Genomic DNA, 23,731 nt, shown 5'->3' with positions numbered 1-23,731 from the left:
TGATCTTCCTACTGAAAAGCTCAAAGGCTAAGAGTGAAAGCACAGAAAGAACTTGCTGTGGCACCAGAAGGAGGAAATGGAGCAAACAGCCTGATAAAATGGTGGTGGTTTGATGAACTAGGAGCTAGAAGGAAGAAAAGTTAAAATAAGCACAAACCTACCTGAGGATCTCCATGAACTAGTCCTGTGGTGTTTAACCTTGTACAACATAGTAAATAGTCAAACTCCACTCTTTTGCCTTTCTAAACTTCAGATCAGTTAAGGTAGTCTTCAGTTTATCACTTAACTTTCTTTGTTATTTAATAGTCTTTTACTTCCATACTTTGCTTTACATACCAATCCTTGGGAAGACATCTGTGCTATTGGAGACTGCTCTGAATGCTCACACTAGTCCAATGATAATATCTTTAGTTAAATGTCATGTTAAAAAATGGCCTCTGACTTCTTCCATTTGGTTGTTGGTTTTTGTTTGGTTGTCCTTTTCTTGGAGAGGGGGAGGGAGCAGGGTTGAATTGGAGTAGCTTCCTGTCTCACATGTGTGTATTGGAAGTCTGTTTTTTTATCATCTGTTAGTGATCTGCAAATTGCTGTGCCCCTGGGAAAGAAAATTAGGTTAAGATGTGTTAACCTGTAAAACAGCAGTGGTAATTACAATAGGCTGGTCCATGAAAAGACATAGACAGTAAATCTAGAGGTATTGGGATGAAAGCATTTTATCAGTCTTCTAGTTGGAAGAATGCAGTCCAGTTTGTAAAATCTTGTATTGGTTTAGACATATTGTAAGCAGACAGTGTTTGGGAAAGGTAAACAGGAAGTTAGTATCCCAGCCCAACTCTTGGGAAACATTCTAAATCACTTTCTAAATTATTCCAATATCAGCCATTCCCAGAGCTATGGGCTATGCAATGCCATCTTGTTGGCTTTTGTGGAAAAAGCAAGCAAACAAACAAACGGAATATGTGTTTTTCTCTGTGGTGGTCCGGTGGAAAGATTCACAGTCAGTACTGCAGTTCCTGGTAGAGCAGAAAGTTAACAGAAAGGCAAGCTCTAGTTCAAGACAGTTCCCTTCAACGTTTTGAGGAAGGAGCCATGGCCTCTGGGTGCCTTGTCGCAGAACAGTCCCAGCTGTAGCACAGGTAAACCAGGAGCCAGGGAGCTCTCCTCTGTGTTTCAAACAGGAGGTACTTGAGATGGCCTCGTCCTGTAAGGATCTTTGCTTACATGCAATATTGCTGCTTGCTTAGGTGTTTGAAAGCTTGTCTGACTAGTTGCATATGTGTGAGGCTAAATTTTGAAAATCCAGAATGGTTTTCCTGTATTTCCTTTGTGAAGGAAAGGAATGATTTTCCTATATGATCTGTATCTTGCAGTTTTTGCCCACACTTGTGTGTGCAAGAAAGAAGTGATGTAGATAATTTTTTATTTAATTTTTCATTAAATGACTTGGGGTTTTTTTGACAAAAAGCCTTTTTTCTTTCTTGCTTACTACTGCAAGAAATGGAAAATGGAAAAAGCTTGCATGCTGGCACTACAGCTGTTTTACTTGCTTTAGATTGTCTTGCATTTAGGCCATTTAAAGGTTTGAGTGTGAACAATAGAAATACTCATGACAAATTGTCTAGCTCTTCCAAAGATTCAGAAGTTCTGGAGTTGCTGCCAATGACAGATGATTTGTCCTTGCTCATCACTTGTCATCTTGGCAGCATTTTTGTGCTCTCTGCTAAATTTCCCTCAGTGTGTACTTGAATTCTTTAGAAAAAGAAAATTAGCTTCTGCTTCATCTATGTTCGTTTCATCAGTTCAATAGCATCCGTGTTTCACTAAGTGGAACACCTTCCTCATGAAGCATGAGTTTGATTTATTTTAATAGGGTGTTAGGAGAACTGCTGGAGCTTGACATGAACATATTTCTAAAGTTACGAAGATGTTAAGAATGATCTTTTGTGTCTGTTGCCGTGGATTTCTGTGACTGTGCATGAATAGCACTGCATACCTGACAGACTTTATCCTTTGCTGCAACTAATAAATCCTTTGCAAGGATTTATGCAACTAATGGTTGTTTTCATATAGTCAATGTTTTCATTTACTCAAGTGTGAGCTCTCTGTGTCTGAGAAGGGGCTGAGTGAGAAGAGAGTTATTTTCTTTTTCAGCTTTTCCACAATTTCATAAGGTCTATTTCAGAACAGGACTGCTAACTTGCTGCTTTGAATCTTAATAATGGAGAATTATGTGATATGGCATTATAAATAATTGAATACCAACAGTCTATAGATAAAAAAATTATGAATTCAGAAAAGTAGTTTTCTGAAGGAGTTGGTTAATAGGCTGTCCTCTGCTTGTTCTCTGACACTGATTTAGTTGTCTGAGACAGGAAGGGGTCAGTGGCAATGGGTATTAAACTTAAACACAGCTCCCCAGTTCACCCTGGAGTTCTGCTTACAAATGGAGGTACTCAATGGAATAGCAGAAATGGCACCTCCAAAGCACAAAATGCTCTTTTGGGTGGGAGATTCTTTCAAATATTTTCCATTTTAGTAAATAAATTGACTGCGGAACAGTCAATAGAGAACTAATAAATTCTGCTTCCTTTAGCTACTGGTAGTCCCATTCACCACAGTTAAGAAAGCAACTTCTGTTTAGAAGCTCAAAAGCAGCTGTCTTAGGTTAGACCAAAGTGTCTAACTCCAAAGGTGGTTTGAATGCGTAAAGGAGCAGTAAGAACAGGGTAGGGATATATGATACTTTCTCCTAATGCTCTCCTGGCTAGCAGCTCTGCTTAGCTTCAGAGAGCTTTTTCATTGACGTATAGCTTTGTATGTTTATTAACACACAGCTTGTACGATTTCCCGTAGAGGATGTGTGAAATGAGAATTTGTCAAATAGCTACATGGTTTTCTTTGTTTTAGAAAGTGTCAACTTTCCTCCATTTAATATCTGTGTAGAATTTTGGTATTCATCCCTCATTATGAATGAATACTCCAGTTTTTCTCAGTTTTAGCTTAAGAGGTGAGCTGCATAAACAATAGGTTCACCTACCTCCTGTTTTGTATGGAAATTTCCAATCTGTCCCTTACCTTTTGGGAGGTAACAGTGCCGCTTCCTGTCACAGAGCCAGCAGAACCTGTGACAAATCTGAAACTTGCATTGTATTCAAATGCTTGAGGTCTTGAAGCCCCAACCTCCTATACGCCCCAATCAAGATGTCTTATTACTTCTAAAATACAAGATTTCAGATTTCTTTTTCATTACTGCCCTTATGCACTTGCAAGCATTATTCTATGCATTCATTTTTTCCTGGCACAGAGCACAAGTTCATGCCAGCTCACTTGGTATGCATGCAGATATTAATTTCAACCAGAAAAAGATCATCACTCAGATAAAAAATACTTGGTTTACAATTCTGAGCATATTAGGCATAGAAACCTGCCTTTAATACTTCTGCTGTTTGTGTTTTTTTTAAGTTATGGTCAATTTTAAGCAGACCTAGCCATGCTCTTTTGGGGTTTTTTCACTTCACTCCTATTTATCATCCCTTCTATGTGAAAATGCAATGGCTTTTTAAAGTAAAGAGAATAGCAAATGCAGTAGATAGACAAGGGCATTCTGAACATTGCGTCATGGCTGTAAAGGCCCGCTGTGTGCAAGTAATGACTGCTGTTCTGATGAATAATTGGATCTAGGTTGTGTTACTGCTGACTTTAGACAGTTTGGGGGTTTTTAAAACTGATTTATTATAGTCTTCTACTTGCAGACTAGTGCTTAATAGCTGCTGATGGAGATAATCTTCTGTTGGTAAGGTTATGCATATGATTACTCTTAGAATTTGAAGAAAACTTTAGGATTGAGCAACTTTTTCCTTCAAACATCAAAACTGAAGGTGTGCATAGCATTGCATTTATTTATTTTTTGTAAGACAGTGGATGTGCCAGTGCATTTATCTGCACTGAAAAACATAAGGAACACAATAAATAGAAAATATGGGAAGGTTATTAATGATGATGATAATATTATAGTGTCCTGCAATTCCTACAGACACAGTCAGAATGTGCACTGCCAACTTTAAGGTAAATTAAATTGAAAATAAAGGACATGCTAGCAGAAGAGACGTTAAGAAGGGAGAGACTGAGATGCAGAATTCTGGTGCTGCTGAAACGAACAGCTCTTTTGTGAGAGATAAGGCTGAATAACCAAGGGATGAAAGTACGGCATTGAAATCCCAGCTTAATGCTGAGTCCCAGTTCAGGTGTAAATCTATCTTAAAAATCTAGCAACTTTCTCAAGGCATTATCAGTCATCTTTTTAAGCGACTGTCAATACCAGAACAAGCTTTGGGTAGATGGGCTAAGGAAAATGCCAAAAAGCAGCTTCTAGCAGACTGAAAGGTAAAGTGAGTTTTTAAATCAGAGGCTATTTGCAGCCCATCTAAACTTGGAGTAAGTTAGTTTGAGTGTCTCTCAAACTACAATTTCCAATTTGACATATGCTTTTTGAAAATGTTTTTAGTATTAAGTAGATTCATGAATGCATAAAGTTTAATGGATAAAACATGATCATTCTGCTGAGGAGTTTCAACTGTAACTAAAAAATGGGTTCACTTCATCTTGTTATTTGCAAATTGTGAATAAATCTGTAACAGTTATCCTAAGCTGTTTGAAATAATGCGAGTGACTTGTGAGACCAGTCAGCCTCTTCCAGTGGCTGGCTGAAGAGGTCTGTGAGCTTTATATAACAAAACTAGTTACACTTAGGACCATATTCAATTGAAAATATGTTCTCTGATTGAAGTCTGAGAATCTGGGCAAAATAGGTATTCCAAAGCAAATATTTATTAAGAAACTAGATGAACTGAAGCAAAAATGGGAGATACAATACATGAAAATCAGATCAGCTGAAGCTTCAGGCACAAAGAAATTATCTGGCCCACTTGTAACACATTAATAAAAAGTGAACATAAATGTGAATTTTTATTTTGTCGATTCCTTAAATCTGAATTTTTGGTTGACTGCCATTTGGAAGTAGAGAAAGAGCTTAGAAGCCCTTTGTGAAACACAGTTATTGTAATTCTCCTACCACCACTGGGAGATTGACTCAAGGGTGTCACTGGCAGATTGCCTTGGAGCCACAGGAACCTTAGGAGACCTCATCTTGAGCAGAGCAGTTACAGCAAGGCAGACATTCCCAGAAGGACATCCCAGAGCCAAAAGTTAGGAAGGACAAGGTTGCTAGGAACCTGACAAGAAATCAGAAAACATGCTGACTCTGCTGCCTCTTTTTTCTTTTCTTTTTATTGTATTTAATTCTGCTTGCTTTTAGCAGAACTGTATGTAGATTGAGTAGCAGAATTGTTCCTGCTTTAGTAAGGCTTTGTTTTGTTCTGTTTTATGGAAAAACTAAATGACAGCTTATGTTGTAAATGGGATAAGCTTTCTATGCTTTGGAAGTTTATATGAGAAGCAAATGCTCCATTGAGAATTTTGTTACTACTCTGTCCTCTTTTGACTTTTTTTGGTTCCTGGGTGTGTTTGTATTCCAACTGGTTTGTTATGAGCAATCTGATCAGGGCAGCCATGTTCCAGTTCAGGCATCCTGGCTCAGTCTGTTGTGCTGCCTCCTATCACAGTTACTCAGTTTCTATCCTATTCTTTTATACATGCTGTGGGAATGCCTACAATGGAGAATGCAAGAAAATGTCAAAGCAACACAACAAAATATCATGTTGATTTTAACTATTGAATTCCACTTAAATTAAGGACCCTGATTCCTGCTAATGCTACTGAAGTTCTCCACAACCACATTAGCAGCTATGGCTCTCAATCCCCCTCATTTCTGATTTGTGCTGTGAGAGTTTCAAATAAGGAATCAGTCATATACTGCTGCTCTTGCTTTCCCCTCACCCGAGTCTCTCCAGATCAGAATTTCCAATCTTTCCTTATCATTCTGCTAAACAAAGAGCGACCTCAGTTCTAATAGCCTTTGAATTAATAATGAGGGTTATCAGTGTGAGGTTTTTTGATGCTCTTAAGATTTGTGGCCAGTTAAATTGTTCTCCCTTGGTCACGGCACAGTATAAATTGCCACCATCCTTGGCAAGTGTTATTTCTGTTGGTTGTCATTAAAAGCCAATGGTCCAAGTAATAAGACCCCTGCACTAGGCATCTAACTGAACATTTAAGCACTGTCAGTTCCAAGATTTGTTTCTGTTTTTCTTTGTTTTGTTTTGTTTTGTTTTTTTTAATTTGTGTTTTTTAAGGGAATATTCAGTACAGTTTTAAGTATCCAGTAATTTTGAGTTGTGAATCAAGATGAGCATGATAACTATACAAATAAAATGGAATTAATTTGTGTTTAAAGCTATTTGCATGTTAATCCTAATTCAATTTAGTGTAGGAAAAAAATTTAAAGGTGTCCAGCTTTTTCCAGGGTTTGTTTCTGGTCTCCCTTTTGTCAATGATCTCTTTCCTACCTAATGAAAGAAGAACAAGTGTGTTTTTATCCTCTTCATTTGCACTGTGAAGTGGATTCAAAAGTGATCTGCCACAAACGTGAAATGGATTCAAGGAGGGAAAGGACTGAGTGAAAGAGGAGTTAGGAAGCACATGTTCAGTCCAGCATGAAGGCAGGTCATGGAAAAATTTTCAGTGAAGGAAAGGAGAAGATGTATGAGAGGAGGATGAGAGGCCTGCTGTGCATGGAACCTGAGACAGGCTATAATTCATCATCCCTGTGACAGCCTTCTTTCTCAGGAGAACCCTTTCCTTCCTGCTCTTTGCACTTCTGTAAACTTTAGCATTCGTGATGTGGGGTTTTTTGGTTTGGGTTTGTTTTTGTTTTCTTCAATTCAGAGGCTTTCAGGGTTGGCATTCAGTAGAAAGGCCTTAGAAGCAGGAAAGAGAAATCTTACAAAAGTCACTTGATATTAATTTTCTGCCTTCCTTTCTGTTGCTTCCTCTCAACACACAGTGCGAAGACAAAAATGTTTTCATTTTTCTCCTCAGTCAACTGAAACATATTCTTTCCTGTGATGCTGGCAATGAAATGTACTTCCAAGTTTAATTGGCAAGTTAAACAATAACACAAATGCTTCTGCAGAATGGTGCTAAAGGTTCTCTATCCTCAGTACAATAGCAGAAGTTCTAGAGAGCATGTGCTTTGTTTTTTGTCGTTTGCAGAGAGAATCTATTTAATTTTTTTTTCTGGCTTTCACAAGCAAGCTGACTGATAGCTGGTTTGTTCTCTGTTTCAGGTTGTGGAGACTAATTTGGTTGCTTTTGACTGTCACTGGATCATTATAAATGAGGTAACTGTCAAGTGTACATTGTTGCGAACCATGAATCCTGTTTTCAGCCTTACTGACAATATTCATGCTGATTCTCACTTTGCCAACAGGAAGCAGTAGCTATGACTGTTCAAGGACACTGAGGGAGTTGATGTTGCTTAATAAAAGTAGAATGACAGGTTCTTGGACTTTGCTGTTTTTTCTTGCCTGTTTGAAATTTAAGTCCCTCCATGAATAATTGGAAAATAAACTGAAAAAAACCCTTTATTTCTAAATATCTCAAGAGATCACAATTGAGCTGACTGTTTTCACAGGATTTTAAGGCCTTTTTTTAATATGTAATCTTTTGTGAATGAGTCCTTACATTTTGTTTATATTTCAATGGGGTTTTTTTCTTAATAACCATAATAATAATAATAAATAATAAAATCCCATGTTTCCCTTTCCTTTATGAGTTCTCCAAATGTTTTGTCATGGTTGATATCCAAACCTGTTGAGATTAATGAGAGATTCTTTGGTAGACTTCTGGATTCGGTCATATATATAAATGTTCATAAAGGGAAAAAAGAAAGTTAAATTGAGATTCTGCTTTTACACTGTGAAATAAGTTCTTCCATGAAAACTTGTCAGGTAAAATATGACAAATATATGTGAAGTAGTTTCGTATACGGAGTACTGAACACTGCAGTTCAGGTTTGACCGCATTCAGGTTTTTGAAAAATAATTTAGTTCAAAAATAGCTGGATTCCCAGAGTAGATGACTGTCTCCTAACATGCTAATCATGCAACTCCTGTATATTCTCAGGATAAAAGACTGCGTGTAAATTCCATGTCATACTATCTGACTTACTGTCCACTTCTGTTTTCATAATTAATTATTGGATTTTTATTAGTATGCTGTGGATACAGCAGTGGATTTTTAGCCAGTTTTCTTTTAAGAAAAATATGTCTCTGGAAATGCTGTGTAAACAAGCCAGGTCCAGCATAACCATTAGTTTGGGCCCTGCCTTGCTCCTGACTAGTACTGTGTGTATTTTCCGGCACTGAATAGGGCTTTGCTGGGAGAGAGCCCAGGTTTAATCTGCAGGTGGCCATGTGAACAACATGGATCTTTTCTTTTTCATGTCTGATTAAACTAGAATTCACTTCAGAGTTAACACTGAGTATTTTAAGAAGAGCATCACCTGAATCTAAAGCCGTCCTCTGTAACCAGTAGATCAGACAGCAGTTTCTTAGGCAAAGCTTATATTTTAGCCTGTTGTTCAAGTTAAAGATGCTGCCATTTTTTTTTTGTTTGTTTTAAATGTTACATACTTTCCAAAATCTAAAGAAGGTGCTTGCTTTTAGCCATTTCAGTTCCTTCACCCTCAAAAAACCAAAACAAGACTGAAGATCCATTCCTAGCATATATGCTTTCTCTTTGCTTTTTATTCAGAAATTAGTGACTCTATGGGGAAAAAATATGCTTTTTAAGCATTGTTATTTGCACATTGCAGCAGATGAAATGGCAGAGCAATCAAAGTGGTTGCCACTCAGCTGCCTTCTCCACTCCAAAACTCTTTCTCTGGGCTGCAGTCCCAGCAGCAGGAAAAGCTGAATGGTCTGCACAGAGAAATGTACATCGTCCCTTCTTAGTTTGATAGTCTTGTATATGAAAAAGATGAAAGTCGTGATTAAGTTAATTCCAACAAACTGCTCTAAACTATTGTCATTAAAGTCTCTGCATCGCATTCAGTAATTCCTCTTTTCTCTTTCAGAGAAGGTGAATATGTTTAGTGTTATCTCAGATTAATCTGCTTCTGGACCTAAATCCATATTCCCACTTAGGTAGCTTTCTATCTCTGTTTGTTTAAAAATGCAAAGAATTTCAATATTATGTGGATGCACAATTCATATTTGCAATAAATACGATCGGGAGATAATACTACAGCAAGGGTTCTGCTTTGCCCAATTTTTCATTGCCACTATGTTCAAATTAGAGCAGAAGTCTACATGTTTCCTGAGTGTTTGATGTTGGGTAATTGCTTATTGCAATATTTTGCCAGTTCAGTAACGAGACTGTAATGCCTCTGTTTGGCAGTGCAGGATTTGGAAATGCAGAGATTTGTGGCCCCCTTTCTGTGTGATACATAAACCAGCTATCTTTATGTACCAGTCTATTTGAGGTGGTCATCCATTACCTGTTGATGGCCACAGTACCTTCATATGACTGGGAGATTATCTCAGAGCTCTGCCCATTTTTTTGCTTCTGTGAATCTTTTGTGACAGCTTAGACAACTGTGCTTGAGTTGGCTAATGACACTGTCAGATAAGTAACTGTAACACTGCTTCTCTGGCCTCCTAATTTGAAATTCTAAAATGATCTATGACAGTGAAAATGCGTTGTTCTGCAAACTGTGCATCTGATTCAAATAATTCCTTGCCTTGAGATATCGTAAGAAGTTGGAATTGTCTTTCCTTTTCCATCACTGTGTCAAGGGAATACAACCTTCTCACCAGCTGTAGTAATACAGAAGCAAATACCACCCTCAGTTTTGTGATCAGAAATCTGCTTAGGCTTTGTGAGGTAACATCTGCTATTTTAATTGCTCACTCTAAATGCTATAATGCCTGCAAAGAGTTCCTTAATTTTTGTGGTCCCATTACTTGCTATTTTATGCAATACAGCAAATTTTCTTGAAGAGTTTGTATCTTAATGTAAGTGTGGGAGGAGGGGGTTTATTCCCATAAAATGAAAGAATTCATAATTTGCTAAAACATAATGCATCATATTACACCATAGCAAATAATGCAAATCTCTTCTGATCAATATAGTCAGCTGAGGAAATGCTCTCCAAATAAATGTTCCTGTTTCTTCAGGGCCTTAAAGCAGATGTTACAGTTCTTTATTTAAAATTTGCAGGAGTCATAGATTTGAATGTAGTCATGATCAAATATGCCTTAACAAAATGTGAGAATGGATTTCTCACACTCTCTCTCCCTCTGTCTGTCTGTCTTTGCTTGCTTAATTTCCTCTGCACAATAGTAAATATAGCTTCAAAGCTCCAGGATAAAAAATTATATTTCTTTCATGACTCTTAATTCACAACTGTACAGTAAACTTAGATTCTTTTTTTAGTAGAACCGAAGAAGGGGTATTTGTATGTTTTTCATCACTTTACCTTGCTCTTTTTAAATGCAAGAAATGTCTTTTTTTTTCCATTTTAAATCATGTCTCTCTCAAGCATTTTCCTTTGTTAAACAATTCAGGGTTACCTTACTATTATCTTGCTATAACCAAGGCTGCCACCAGTACTTTATTGCTATTGTTTACTCAAGGACAGCCCCAAACACTTTCCACTGCCTAGAGCTGAAAAACGGCAGGTGAAAATATTAATGCTACTTTACAAAGGCTTGTTTGGATTTCATCTGCTGTAATGTGGTCAGTTATGACTAGGTCTATTAGAATTAGATTTGAATGAGTGCACAGAAAAGCTGATTTGTGTAAGAAGAGAGTAGAAAGGTTGGCTTGATTGGCCTATGAAACAAAGACAAAAAGAGGATGTGCTCTCTGTTAATAAACACTTACAGAATGTGAATAAATGCATCATTGTCAAGAGCCAAAGGACAAGGTTGACACAAGAACAAATGAGTTCAATTTGTGCATGAGTAAACTGAGGTCAAAAGTTGTTAAAAGGTTTCTAATTACCAGAGGCACCAGAGTCTGGAAAAACTCCTTCTTGATGAAAGAATGAAAAAAATCTCCAGACTCTTTTAAAGACCAATTTATGGGGAAAGGTCGAACAGATTTCCCACATAGCACAAGAGAGGATTGGGGGATCTACAAGGTTGTATTCAAAAGTTGTATTCTTTTTGATGAAGACTTTTTCCTAGGAGAGGGCTTGTCCGTGGGCCATGTATGCATCTTCTTCATCGTGTTTTAAGCCCAATGCATTCCACCATGAGTAGGAGTGTAGAGCAAAATCATGTTTCTAGCTCGAGCAGTTAGATCAGGTCCTATAATCACAGCTCAGTTCCAGGAGCTCATTTATACTCAACATTTTCACAGGGATAATGATTGATAATAGCATTAGAGCTTGAACCCTTACATTTTCCACTGGGTTGGTGGGTCTGTGTGAAATGACACCCTCTTTGAAACAGGTGGCCAACCAAATTGCCAGCTCCTGGCATTAGTGAGAGCTAATGAACAGATGGAGAGAACCCTGCTTTCTCCAAAATCTTGGATTTTTTTTTTTCCTCTGTGAAAGCTAAAAATTAGTTTCTCCTTGTCCTGTCAGGTTTTATTCATCCTTTTCTGCAAAGCTTAAAAAAACATAAGGGAGATACATAGGAGCAAGTGATGATGCAGTTCAAAATCTGCTTTTCCTTGTCTCGAGGCTTCATCCAGCCATGCCTTTACCTCAGCTTCTCTTTAGAAAGTGCTGAGAAGTTTGGGAAGGCCACAATTGTTCTCTGGTGTGGGCAGTGGCAGCCTAGAGGCCGTAAGCAACCCTTTCCTCCTCTGCTGACTTTTGGAGAAGGAAGAAACACACCCCTCTGTGAGTGTCAGGATTTTCTGTGATGAAGTCCTGGCATGCACTGCAAAATAGTGCGTGTCCACTTTATTACTGGAACCATCTTCTTAGCCCAAAGTTAAGATGTTTTCATAAGAAAAGGTATTTTTCCTTTGTTTGGTGCTTAATACAGGAGCATGTAAATAAATTCTTCCCCTCCAATTGTCTCACTGTACAATTGCTCTGTAGTAAATAGTAAATCTCTGCCTGGGCTGCTTATCCTAAAATAATGCCTTGCCTTATATGTCAAGATGATCCTCTGCAGTTCTTGTTTCCTAATTAATCTGTAAAGAGTTGTTAATTTAGATCTGCATTTTTTCCCTTATTTATTTGCCTATTTAGATGAAATGTACATCTAATTTTATCCTTGTTCCACTTGTGACAGGACAGCCTCCCCTTAATTCCAGGTTCAGACCAGCAAAAGAAAGGCTTGGAACTATAAATTGAATTTTTGATGTAAAAAAGAAAAAGAAGAAAAAAAAAAAACCAAAAAACCACAAAAAAAAAAAAAAAAAAAACTCACATAACCTAGCCTAAATTTATTCAGGAGCCAGCTCAGTTCAACTTGGCCAACTTTCTAATTTTTTTTGACATTCGACGCTTGTATAACATTTCATCTGCCGCCCTTATACCATTACACTCTATCCTCCTTTGACGTACAAATGAAAATTGTTTCCTCTCATACAATAGTTGCTTTATATAGTTTTCTTAAGTCAGATCCAAAATTCAAGAATGAGAGATGATATTGGAGAGTCATTATATAAAAGGCTTGTCACTCAGTTAATGCCAAGTGTTTAAAAAATTACAAAGAAATACATAGCAAATGACTAATGTTGAATTTGGGGTTGCATGGCATTACTTTGTTGTCAATCTAAAATCTGGATTTATGGTATAATCAGCATTTAAAATAATAGCTGTCACTAATCTATAGGTGTATGTACCTCCTTGGCCACCACACAAAAATGGCTCTGGTGATTCAATTCTGTCATTATTTCCCAGGTGATGTATAAAGACATGAGGTAGTAACCTAGAGGTTCAAATGAGAACATTCTATTTAAAATGCATCAAAAAGTGCTGAATACAGAAAACATAAATACACTTTTATGGCAGGAAAGATAAATGCTTGAGGATTTGAAAGTCAAAATCTCTTTAAAAGTAGTATTTGGCAATATAATGTGGCCATGCAGGAGTCTGTTTTTACATTAGAGTGAGTCCAATAATCTTGGTGTTACAGTTTGGGCTTGCTGTGTGATGAAACCAGGCAAACTTTTTAAAATCCTCTGAGAAAGTATACAATTTAAAATCAAGATAAAAAGTTTCTTGAGCCCTCCTTTATAGCTATATTGAAAGTATTATAAAAAAAATATATATATTGCTAAAACAGCATTATATATTTTTTTTACCTCACAGCTAGTGAAATGATACAGGCTAAATGAAAAATAAAAAAATCTTAAGCTGAGATAAGCCATTATCTGTGGTACATTAAGAAATAATCGACCAGAAATGCAAGATAGTACAGTGAACACAGCTGATGCTATGTTATTTCTCCTTGCAGAAAAAAAAAAAAACCCTGTATTTCATAAAGAACAATAATAACAGATGAATTCAGAAACTGTGATAATCTGTGAATGCAAATAAATACTTCTACTGTAGTCAAGAGAGTAGAAGTTATAATTTACATCTCACATATATGTATTTCAAAATTTTAGGGAAATAAACAGATACCAGTACATCCAAAGTAGTTCCTTCAAAATAATGAAAGAATATTATACTGGAACAGAAAAAAAAAAAAAAAAAGCCAAAATAACTGGGGTGTTTGTTGTAGCATTTAAAGAGCTGCTTTTTCAAAAAGCTTGACTTCATTTCCACAAGAAAGATTCCATAATTCTAGATCAAGTCTATCTTGGTGTCTCTTAAATTCTCCAATGTGGCTATAGATCAGGAAGCTAAGGCAAAAAAATGATGATGGCATTTCATTACAGGTATTAACAATGCAGATGTGCTGTATCCTTTGAAAAATGACAAAGCTATAAATACACAAATGAGAATCAAAAATATTCAATAAACTGTGGCTCTACGTAAGGGACTATTAAGTGCAGGCTGCCAGTAGGAGCCTCTTGATCCACCTCCCTTCCTGGGGGCATATCCACAGTTTTACATGTCTGGAAAGTTTGGGGCATCAGCCTCCGTAATTAGGACAGATTGTGAACAGACAGTTCAGCATGATGAGAAAGAGATCCTGCTTAAAAATTTTAGATATTTTTCTACTATTTTACAGGAAAATACAGACACAGAATTATTTTGAAAGCTACCAGCTCTTTGAATCACCAGGAAAAAAAACCGTTTAACTAAAGTTCAATTTCTTATGTGAAGGTTGGAGTCAGTTGCTGTTGCTTGGGAGCCTGTGTTCCTCTTATTCAACTTCCCTCAGGGAACCATAATTCAACAGTGTAAAACACCATGTTCCCAACCTGCAGGAATTTATGCTAGGTTAAAAAATGCTTTTCTAGTTTCCCTAACCTTTCTTAAAGTTAACACTTCAAGCTTAATATTGGTGGTTTTTCTTAGTTATTTTTTCTTTCAAGTATTTGTCTGTAGAGCTGAGTGTTCAGCTGTAAGCCCTAATAGGTACCCTATGGAATAAAAATTTGGTTTTAAATTAGGTCTTGCTAAAAACAAGCACATTTTCACCTAGAATTCTCTTATGCATTTTCTTTGCCCTTTTGGTAAATGATTTCTAACTAGCACATTGTTTATAGGTTCTTGATATTCTGAATCTAGGAAATGAGCACTTAAAGCCTGAAATGTTGTCTCTACTTTCACTGCTCCTAAGCAATGCTGCATGCAGAAATACATCATGCTATGGCTTCCTACTGATTTATACATTATCTGCCAAGGACGCTGTGAAACAGTTTTAAGTAGAAGATCAGAAGAGGTAAAAGGAGAGGCAGAGAAAACCCCAAATGAAACAGCTATTAAATACAAATATTTGGTGAGGTTTGAGCACAGTACACTTTGAACTTTTGCAGTTAAGGGTGGTATTTTAATACCACCTGTTATTTTAATGAGCATGCACATAGTGGTTTTGTGGCTGCGGTGGAGTTTGACAGTAGCTGTGTGTCACTCAGAGGCCCCTTGGTCCACTCAGTTTATTTTTTGTTTATAATTTGGTGGTCACCTTTCTGAATTTTAGCTCTCATGCCTATCCTCTCCCTTGCCTTATCTTTCAGGAAATAAATGACGTGGATGTGCAGGAGCTGGTGAGAAGGTCAATTGGAAGGTTAACAATTATCCGACAGACATTTCCAGTCCCCCAGAACATAAGCCAGCGCTGTTTCCGTGGCAACCACAGAATATCTTCATCACTGTGTGATCCGAAGGACCCTTTCTCCCAAAGCATGGAGGTAGCTCTATATACCAGTCTATCCCCACCTGGGAATTGTCTTTTTAGATAACTTCCAAGTTTTCCGCCAGGGGCTTACTGTAACTTAGAGTTATTTTTCATGTCCTCTCTGACATGTGGTTTAATGGCTCATGGCATGACAAGGAAATACCTGGAGCTGGGGAGGGAGTGAATGTGTCTGATGGAGAACAACAACTTGCCTGATCCACAGCAATAGAGATAAAAAAGCAACCTGGTCTCCAGGTAGTAGGGTAGTCATTTTGTTGCCCTGCTAAATTTTATTTTTGTCATCTCACCCAAAAGAATTTCCCCCCTGTGGTCAATGCCTCCTGAGCTGCTGTGCTTCTCTGAGCCTCAAATATGTTGTCAATAACAAAGGCTTCCTGGGAGCACCCACATCATCTCTTTCAAGTGCTTTGGTGTATACATCTAAATATATGTCGAAGTTCCAAGGAGGCCTTATTTTCAGTGTTGTTAATCACAAACTACAATTAAATTATAATAGGTTCCTACCACAGGAATTCAGCAACAGGATCCCTGTCCTTCTGATTTCACATAGTTTTTCCAAGAACAAGTCCTCTGTGTTTCTCATTAGGTTTCATCATGACAAAGCTTAGGCAAATCAGGAGTGTGAAACTGGCTTAATATGTTGATTTTACTTAATTTTTTTTTTTTCTGTGAACATTTCTGCAGTTGTTTATAAAACATTATTTATAAAAATAATATATTATTATTTTTAGCAGCGGAGGGAGGAGCTTATCTGACTCAGCAGTTAAAAGCAGCCACCTCATGATTCTGAAAGAATGAGAGAAAACAATGGGAGGAAAATAGGGAGGTCTTCAAGAGTGTCTGTTTAAAATGAAATTATGTAAGGGACAAAGTGTGGATAGTCTTGTCCTGTTTCAGATTAGTTGTAAGAGCCTTTTTGTCACTAATTCTAGTTCACAAAACAGCCAGCCAGCAATTTCTGATGACATGAAAAACTGGCTGTAGCAGAAAACACAGTGATTCTATTAGAGTTCTCAAAGCAAGCAGGGCTGACGCCCATTGATGCATAGGATATATCTACAGACTCTTTAAGAAGTGCAAAAATCCCATTCTGTCATGGCAGCATGGCCCTGGGTGAACTTTGGCAGTCTAGGGACAGTGTGTTCAAGCTGAGATCGTGATCACATGCAGGAGTCAGAGAGTGCAAAGAGCAGTTCTCATGAACAAAGTTCCTGACAACAGCAAGGCAGAAAACAAGAGTCACCTGTCAATGGGATGCTTTACATTTGATTTGTCTTTCTCTTCATTTTTATTTTCACTTCAGCAGTTGCATGAATCCAGGGAAGATAAGTTCTAGAATTCAAAGTTTAGTCTCCACAAATTGGCAAATTCCATTTAATTTGTTAGATTGGATCTTATACCTTAACCTGTGTGTCGTGATCTACCTATAGCTTGAAGAGCTACAATGTTCCTACTGGAAGCTTTCCTAATATTTTGCTTCAAAGGAATGATAGAAACTGGACTGGTTTAATTGTTCTGTGCAGCTGAGTTGCTTTTTTCATGCTTTCCCTGAAATGGCTGTATTTCATTATTTTAGCTGAGTGAGATAGCATTATAAACTGAAAGGAAGGAAAACTCTGACACAATTTCCCCTGTGCCTTCGTATGATGCACAGTCCTTTGAGTAGCTGTAGGGTTTGTTTGCTGCTTCTTTGTTCTATCCAACAATATTATAAATTAGTTTCTAATCCAGTGGGGAGCTGGAACAGTTTATAAATTGAAATTACTAAAGCTTTTTTTTAATGACATCAAAGTGTGACTAATCAGAAACATTCTCTGGAAATTATATGGATTAATTTCTTGATTTTTTTTTTTCTGAGTTACTCCCCCTAAAGTCTGTGTGAATAATTAATTTTTTTTCAGCATCTTTATTAAAACACTGAAAAATATTCTGGTGAAGATTTCTCCGTGTGTCTTTGGAACTGTGTCTCTGGCCTAATTGAAACAAATTCTGTAAATTTGTATCATTTTGAAGGCAGAAAGTTAAGAACTGGATTCACCGAAGAATTTAGTACTGCAATCTGTTTGTCTAAAAACTGTGTGCAATATTATAGGTTTACATAACATAAACACTGATAATCCAGACTAATTATTCATCTTTAATCTGATGCTCAATACCTTTCTTCCACACTCTGGATAAAATAATCACATCTGAATTTTAAATTGCATTAATAGAAGGTTATGCAGTGAAATGCTTCTTGGTAATGCAAGTGTCCAGCCCTTAGCCTAACAGACTTAGAATAAATAAGGGATTAGTAATAGACACCAGGCAGTGCATTAAATGCCCCAGTAAATGTATGTGGGAAATTAATAAAGGTGTAAAGTGACTTTGAATTACAACCCCCTTCTGTTCATCAGGACAGATATTAACGAAGCATACTTCTGGTAGTGACAGGGAAGGGTGATTTTGAGAAACGGGAATTAATTGCAGGGTCTTTATCATTGCATTATCAGTGATTGATTGCAGTAAATGTTAAGCTCAACTATTAGTGAAGGACTAAAAATGCTTAATAACTGCTGAACTCTGTTCTCCTGAGCCCTGTTAATACTCGATGAAGGCCCAGCTATATTACTCTTAGATTAGTGAGTGCATCCTTTCTTATGAACTGTGACAATTGTCTTCTATTCCCATGGTAGTAGGTTTCAGAAGTTACCTTGAAAGCAATGTCATTTTGTTGGGAAATGATTGCTTGGCATCCACAGCCCTTCATGTACCAATTTAGTCTCATTAGTGACCTTATTCCCTCTGCTCTCCAGAGGTGTTGGGTTTTTTTTTTCCCCTTTGGCAAAGACTTGTGTAGAAAAAAGCTTGCCTCATAGCCCAGTGATAATTCCTCCCCTCCCTGCTCCAACAAATGTCCCTCTAGTGCTGACTTCATTGGGGAAACACAGGTTTAGCTGAAATGCTTTGAATTCTTTGTAGGTTTACAATATGTGGGCAAATCATCCCAGTTGTTTTTAAAATGCTTGATTAACCTGGGCCCAGATCCTCAATCCATGATTTTAATCTCGTCATGCACAGTGGTGCCTGGCCTGTGCATCTGAAGAAAGTAGATTTTGTTCCTGGGTGAATACCAAAATAGAAATGTTCACAGCCATTAGAGGAGCTTAAGTAAGAATAAAGAAGCACCTTCTTTACAAGTAGGACACAGTGAAGAATCATTTAAAGAAAAAGGGCACTAAGGATCAGAGGTTTTTTATATCTGTGCTACTAACAGAGCAGTTTGTGGATGACACAAGCAAAGCCAGCATAAAGATGGGATTTAAAAAAGGAAATAAAAACATAAAAAGATGTTATGTGGAAAGGACTAATTAGGTAGAAAGGTAGGTTTTGGGTTTTTTTAAAAAACTTTTTTCCCCCCTTTTTTAAGGTGCTGTGTGAATTTGCCAATCAGTATCTCAGATCTTCACCATTATTGTGCTTCCTTGCCATATACCCCCTCCGAATAGCTGCAGGGCTTTCCCAGTCTTTGGATATATTTAAAAAGCAGAATAGGGCCATTAAATTCCCATACTTTCCTTTTGTAAGCTTCTTTCTTCTTTTCAAACTTTAAGCACACCATCTATACCTGTGCAAAAGACCCTTACAGAGAGCAGCCAACATATTCCACAAATCTGAGGAAATGTCTTTTGGCTTGTCAGTGACTGATGGAGAAAAAATCCCAGCAACCTTGCCTCAAATTGCCGCTGGCTAATTTGTTGTCAGGCACTAGGAATGTTCTACAGAGCCCTTATCATGCACCTGAGGAAACTGTGTTTCCCTCAATAACTTTAAATGACCAATAGGTTATCTAAAAATAATATTCCCAAAAGTCTTTTTCCTTTCTGAACATAATTTTTCTTTATGAGAACCTCTGTTCAGGACAGCTGAGGTTTCTTTTTATGATATGTCAGTAACTTAAGTGTTCCTGCCATCTGAGGACAGAAAAGACTGATGTTAAACTATATTGTAAATTACTTGTTTCAGAAGTGTTCATGAGTCCTGAGCTTCTGTTCTTTTACTTTTAATTGTATCTTTCACATCTGACTTTGCACTGTGTGCATTTATTGCACGTACATAGAACTAAAACATGGTTAAGTGGAAGGGGCACACAAGTGATTACTTTTCTTGAATTCCATTGTTCTGCTTTTTTATCCCAAACCAGAACTTCCTCACACTCTATGCAGCTGTGCTCACAGTGAAACATACACACATGTACTCTGTAAGAGTTTGTCCTGCAAGGAATTAGCAGCCAATGTCAAACACTCTGACAGAAAACACTATAAATCGCAGAAGCAACATGCAATTGCACACTGACCTGAATTTCATTGAGTCTTATTTCATGCCAGAAAGTGTCAACTAGAATTGACTGCACAAATCAGGAGCAAAATAATGCAACAAAATCTGTTCTAAATTTTCTGAGTTTCTGCTTTTCAAAAGAACAAAACAGCCTTGAAGATAATTTGATGGTGTCCAAATATCTGGTGACCGAAAAACTGAGTCTCACAAGGAGCTGTTTAAAAATAAAAGGAAGTCTGTTTATGGTCATAAGTAGAGCTGTAAATCTGGCAAGTGGAGCTGTGCCAGTGGTTGGGCTGCCTGTACTTGTCATGTGTGTGTATTTTGTTTAGTGTTCATCACTTTTAGTGATACAGCCCCCAGCTGCAGAATTTACCAAAGCCCAAATGTGTGACATTTTGCCTTTCCCAGATTCTTCTTAAAACCAAATAAAGTATTTAATTGCTAGAGGATTATGGGTGAGGCAAAACAAATGATAAATTCTGGCTGCTAGGAGGAGACTACAAATAGTTATGCTACTGCTTCCCTTTTGATCTCTTTACAGATTTCAAACCTGTATATATACGACACTGTCCTCCTGCTGGCAAATGCCTTTCATAAGAAGCTGGAGGACAGGAAATGGCACAGCATGGCCAGCCTCACCTGCATCAGGAAGAACTCTAAACCCTGGCAAGGAGGGCGATCAATGTTGGAAACCATCAAGAAGGTACTTTTTCCATGTATTTCCTCATCTTTGTTTTCTAAAATACTGACATTAGGCAGTATTTCCTCCTGAGGTGCATATTACTCTTATCAGTAGAGTTTTTATGTATTCACAGTTCCCTAATGGAAGTAGTCATTATTTGGCTTGGGTTGTTGATTGGTTGTTTTTTTTTCCATGTCATAATAATCATATTTAAATAAAACAAATAAGTTTGTTTACCAAAACTACTGAAACAGTTGGATGTTCAAGGAAGAAAAAGTGTCAAAGGTGAACAAGTGTCACTGTTGAAGAAGTTTCACAGGTTAGGAAGCAAAGAAAATAAATGTACTATTTTGTTTGTAAAATTAAAAATTGCAGTATTGCACTTGGGTAATGTTCTGCAGAATTTGCCATTGCACTGCCTTTGACATTAATAAAGTGAAATCATAGAAATGAGAGTAAGGAAACCCCTAAATTATCTAGGCTATATTCTGCCACCACAAAACCATCCCTGTAACTGTAGGTGCACAGTCTGTAGGAACTGGGAGTGGGGCTGTGGCCAGCCTCATCCCCAATGGGCTACAGCTGTGAAAAGCGGGTGAGCAGCATTGACAGCAATGAGCCATGGAGTGCCCTGGTGCATTGGCCATCACCAAAGGGAACAGAGGGCACACAGGTGCAATGCATGAACATGAGGGTATAAAAGGTTGGGCTGAAGTGCAATAAAGGGCAGACACTTGAAGCCTTCTGAAGTGGTATGATGTTACTCTCTATGGGTTAATGCTTAAAGCTTTCTGAAATTGTGTGGTATTACTCTGTGTATTGTGGCCATCTCAACTGCAACATAATGGTGACCTGGATGTGATTTGGGATTGGGCTGTGGGGCAAGGTACAGCCAGAGATGGGAGCCCAGCATAGCATTGAGAGTAGCAAGAAGACACTGCCTAGTCCAGACCAGACTGATTTTGACACCTGGGGTACAAGTAAGCTGCTAGGAACATAATGGGAAATAAGTGTTTTTTCTTCATAGAAAGCCTTGTTGAAAAGAAAAGGCATTAAGACTACTAACTACACCCTTCATAGTGTTTTACTATGGGCAAAGTCGCAAGATTTTGAGACAGATGCAATTACTGCTTTCAATGTTAGAACACAGAAAGTAGTTGGAGAAAGACTATAGGACATAGTATCAAAAGGGGACAAGGCAGCTGCAGATTTGGCTACCACCTAGAGATTGATTTATGAGACTTTAAAAGAATAGAAAACAGCAGGAAAAGAGAGGCTTACAGTGACCAACTAACACAACAAAAACTATAAAAAAAACAAGAGAAGTTATTAAAGCAACAGTGGGAGCTGGGGAGAGAGTAGCTCTATTTTTCAGTATAGTGTGGTTTTTTTTGGTAGTGAAACATGTATATATTGTGTTTGTAAATTACAGCTATTAATCTTTGATTAGACATAAGTGTAAAAGTTTATATTTCATAAGCATAAGTGCACTCAAGAGATACTAGAGTTCAGTGGGTGCCTACTCTTTGCATTCAGCCTATGTTAGATAGTGCCCCTCAGAGCAACAATGGAATTATTCAGCTGTTATTCTTGTGTGTTACCTTATAAACTTGTACAACTACATGTAATATAAGTTTAGGGAGTGAATCAAGGTCAATACACATGTCAGTATACATTCCAGAGTTAGTAGAGCCTACATAAGAGATACCACATTTGCTATTTCTTCTACAAGGGCCCTATAGTGAGGTGGTAAATATAGCATTAATTTAAAAGGAAAGAAAGGGGAATTGTGGCTACACAGTTTGTGGTAATTGGGAATGGGGCTGCTATTGAACCTCATCCCCAATGGGCTACACCTGTGAAAAGCAGGTGAACAGCATTGGAGGTAATGAGACCTGGGGTGCCCAGGTGCACTGGCGAGTCACAAAAGAGTACTGAGAGCACAGAGGTGCGATGCATGTAAGATGAAGAGTTTAAAAGGTTGCACTGAAGAGCAATAAAGGGCAGACACTTGAAGCCTTCTGAAGTGGTATGGTGTTACTCTGTATGGACTAATGCTTGAAGCCTTCTGAAATTGTGTGGTGTTACTCTGTGTATTGTGGCTGTCTCAACTGTAAAGTGTAACAGTCTTGATACAGCTTTATCCAATGTTGCTGCTTCCCTATGATTTTTATTTCCTATCTTGTCCAAGATGCTTTTCCAGTTCTTCAGTCGTTAAAGATAATTTCTCTAAGTTATTTCCTTTCTTCATGATTTGTACAGCCTCCATATACTTACAGACAAATATTGCAGCCTTCCAGGTCAATATGAATAGGTTGAGAGTTTGCCCTTCCCTGTAAGTTTTTTGCCTCATTTTCTTTATGTTATTTATGTCTTTCATAAAACTGCCTCCTCATTTGTCTGCATACACTTCCTGGTAATGCATACTTATATTTAAAGTGCTGGTGTTGTAAACATAGAAGAAAAAAGGACAGTAAAACAAAAAAATTAAAATGGTGTTTTGCTTATTACTTTCACTACAGGACATAAAAATAATTTAAAATATAATGTTGTCTTGAGAAGTTGCTATTCTGCATTAGGTATTTAGCTTTACCAGACATTGTGATGATGGAGGCAAAATGTAAGACTCCTTTGAACATTACTTATATTTTACCCAGCCCCAGGTTGATCTGCGTTACCTCCAAAATGATAGTTCAAGGATTTCTTTAGTATCTGTTTCCACTTCCCATTCTAACAGTTTGAACTCATGAGACTGCAAGAATAATCCAGGACACATTTCTTATTCAGGGGCAGGATAGGTCTTTAAGGGACTCCAAACTGAATTGCTCTTAACCTATCAGAGCAATTTCCAATTCACATTTGGCAGTCCCATGTATTTTGACCTATGATTCAGGCAAGGCTGGTTCTCTTCTTGCCTTGGATTTTGTAAATACTGTTGCACACTTTTCCTTTTAAATGGCCAGGAGACTTGGGAAACCATTCAAGAAGGCAGGAGCAAGTGGAAATTCCAGAGCTGTTGTTAGCTTGCTAAAACTGAATCAAATGCCAAAGAAATTCCTGATCTGTGCAGCTAACCATGCTTCCATCCTGTCACTTTAGAGTTTCTCTGCTATTTCAGTTAGATGGCTTTGATAAGAAACTATTTTATTGGTGTAAATTGAATAATCCAAATTCTCCTTACACTGCATTGTGCTGACAGAAATGAATTTCTAGAATTAACGTGCTAAAATTGAAAGTCAAAATTTAATCCAAATGAAATACAGAAATTTTACTCTGTGTGGATGTCAGTAGCATTTCAATCCATAGGCAGAGGAAAGCTAAAGATTGCAGCTAAGAGGTGGAATTGCACAAAACCAGGAATTCTGCTTTAGTTTTGTGACCTACTTTCTCTTCTCTTTCACTAAAGCATTTATGTAGAAGAACCTTGGGATCACAGCTATGTGCTTTTGAAATTACAAATTTGGCCCTGATGAATGCCTGATGAGGT

At 37.5% G+C, this 23,731-nt stretch overlaps 1 protein-coding gene across 7 annotated transcripts in view; it reads left to right on the top strand.

Annotated features, from left to right (window-relative positions):
• GRID2 (glutamate ionotropic receptor delta type subunit 2) overlaps window positions 1–23,731 on the top strand; it is an 812,539-nt gene that overhangs the window by 589,006 nt on the left and 199,802 nt on the right. For all 7 annotated transcript variants that reach the window (XR_010998200.1, XM_068187568.1, XM_068187570.1 and 4 more), the window contains 3 exons: window positions 7,245–7,298; window positions 15,061–15,234; window positions 20,104–20,265. Coding sequence is in view for 6 of the 7 variants with exons in the window: in XM_068187568.1 (XP_068043669.1) it covers window positions 7,245–7,298; window positions 15,061–15,234; window positions 20,104–20,265 (390 nt within the window). In the remaining variant the exon portion in view is untranslated. The remainder of the gene's footprint in view (window positions 1–7,244; window positions 7,299–15,060; window positions 15,235–20,103; window positions 20,266–23,731) is intronic.

The sequence above is a fragment of the Anomalospiza imberbis genome, chromosome 4 (assembly GCF_031753505.1).
Source record: "Anomalospiza imberbis isolate Cuckoo-Finch-1a 21T00152 chromosome 4, ASM3175350v1, whole genome shotgun sequence".
NCBI classification, from domain to species: Eukaryota; Metazoa; Chordata; class Aves; order Passeriformes; family Viduidae; genus Anomalospiza; species Anomalospiza imberbis.
Note: the sequence above shows the minus strand (reverse complement) of the source record. Positions and strands in the feature narration are given on the sequence as shown.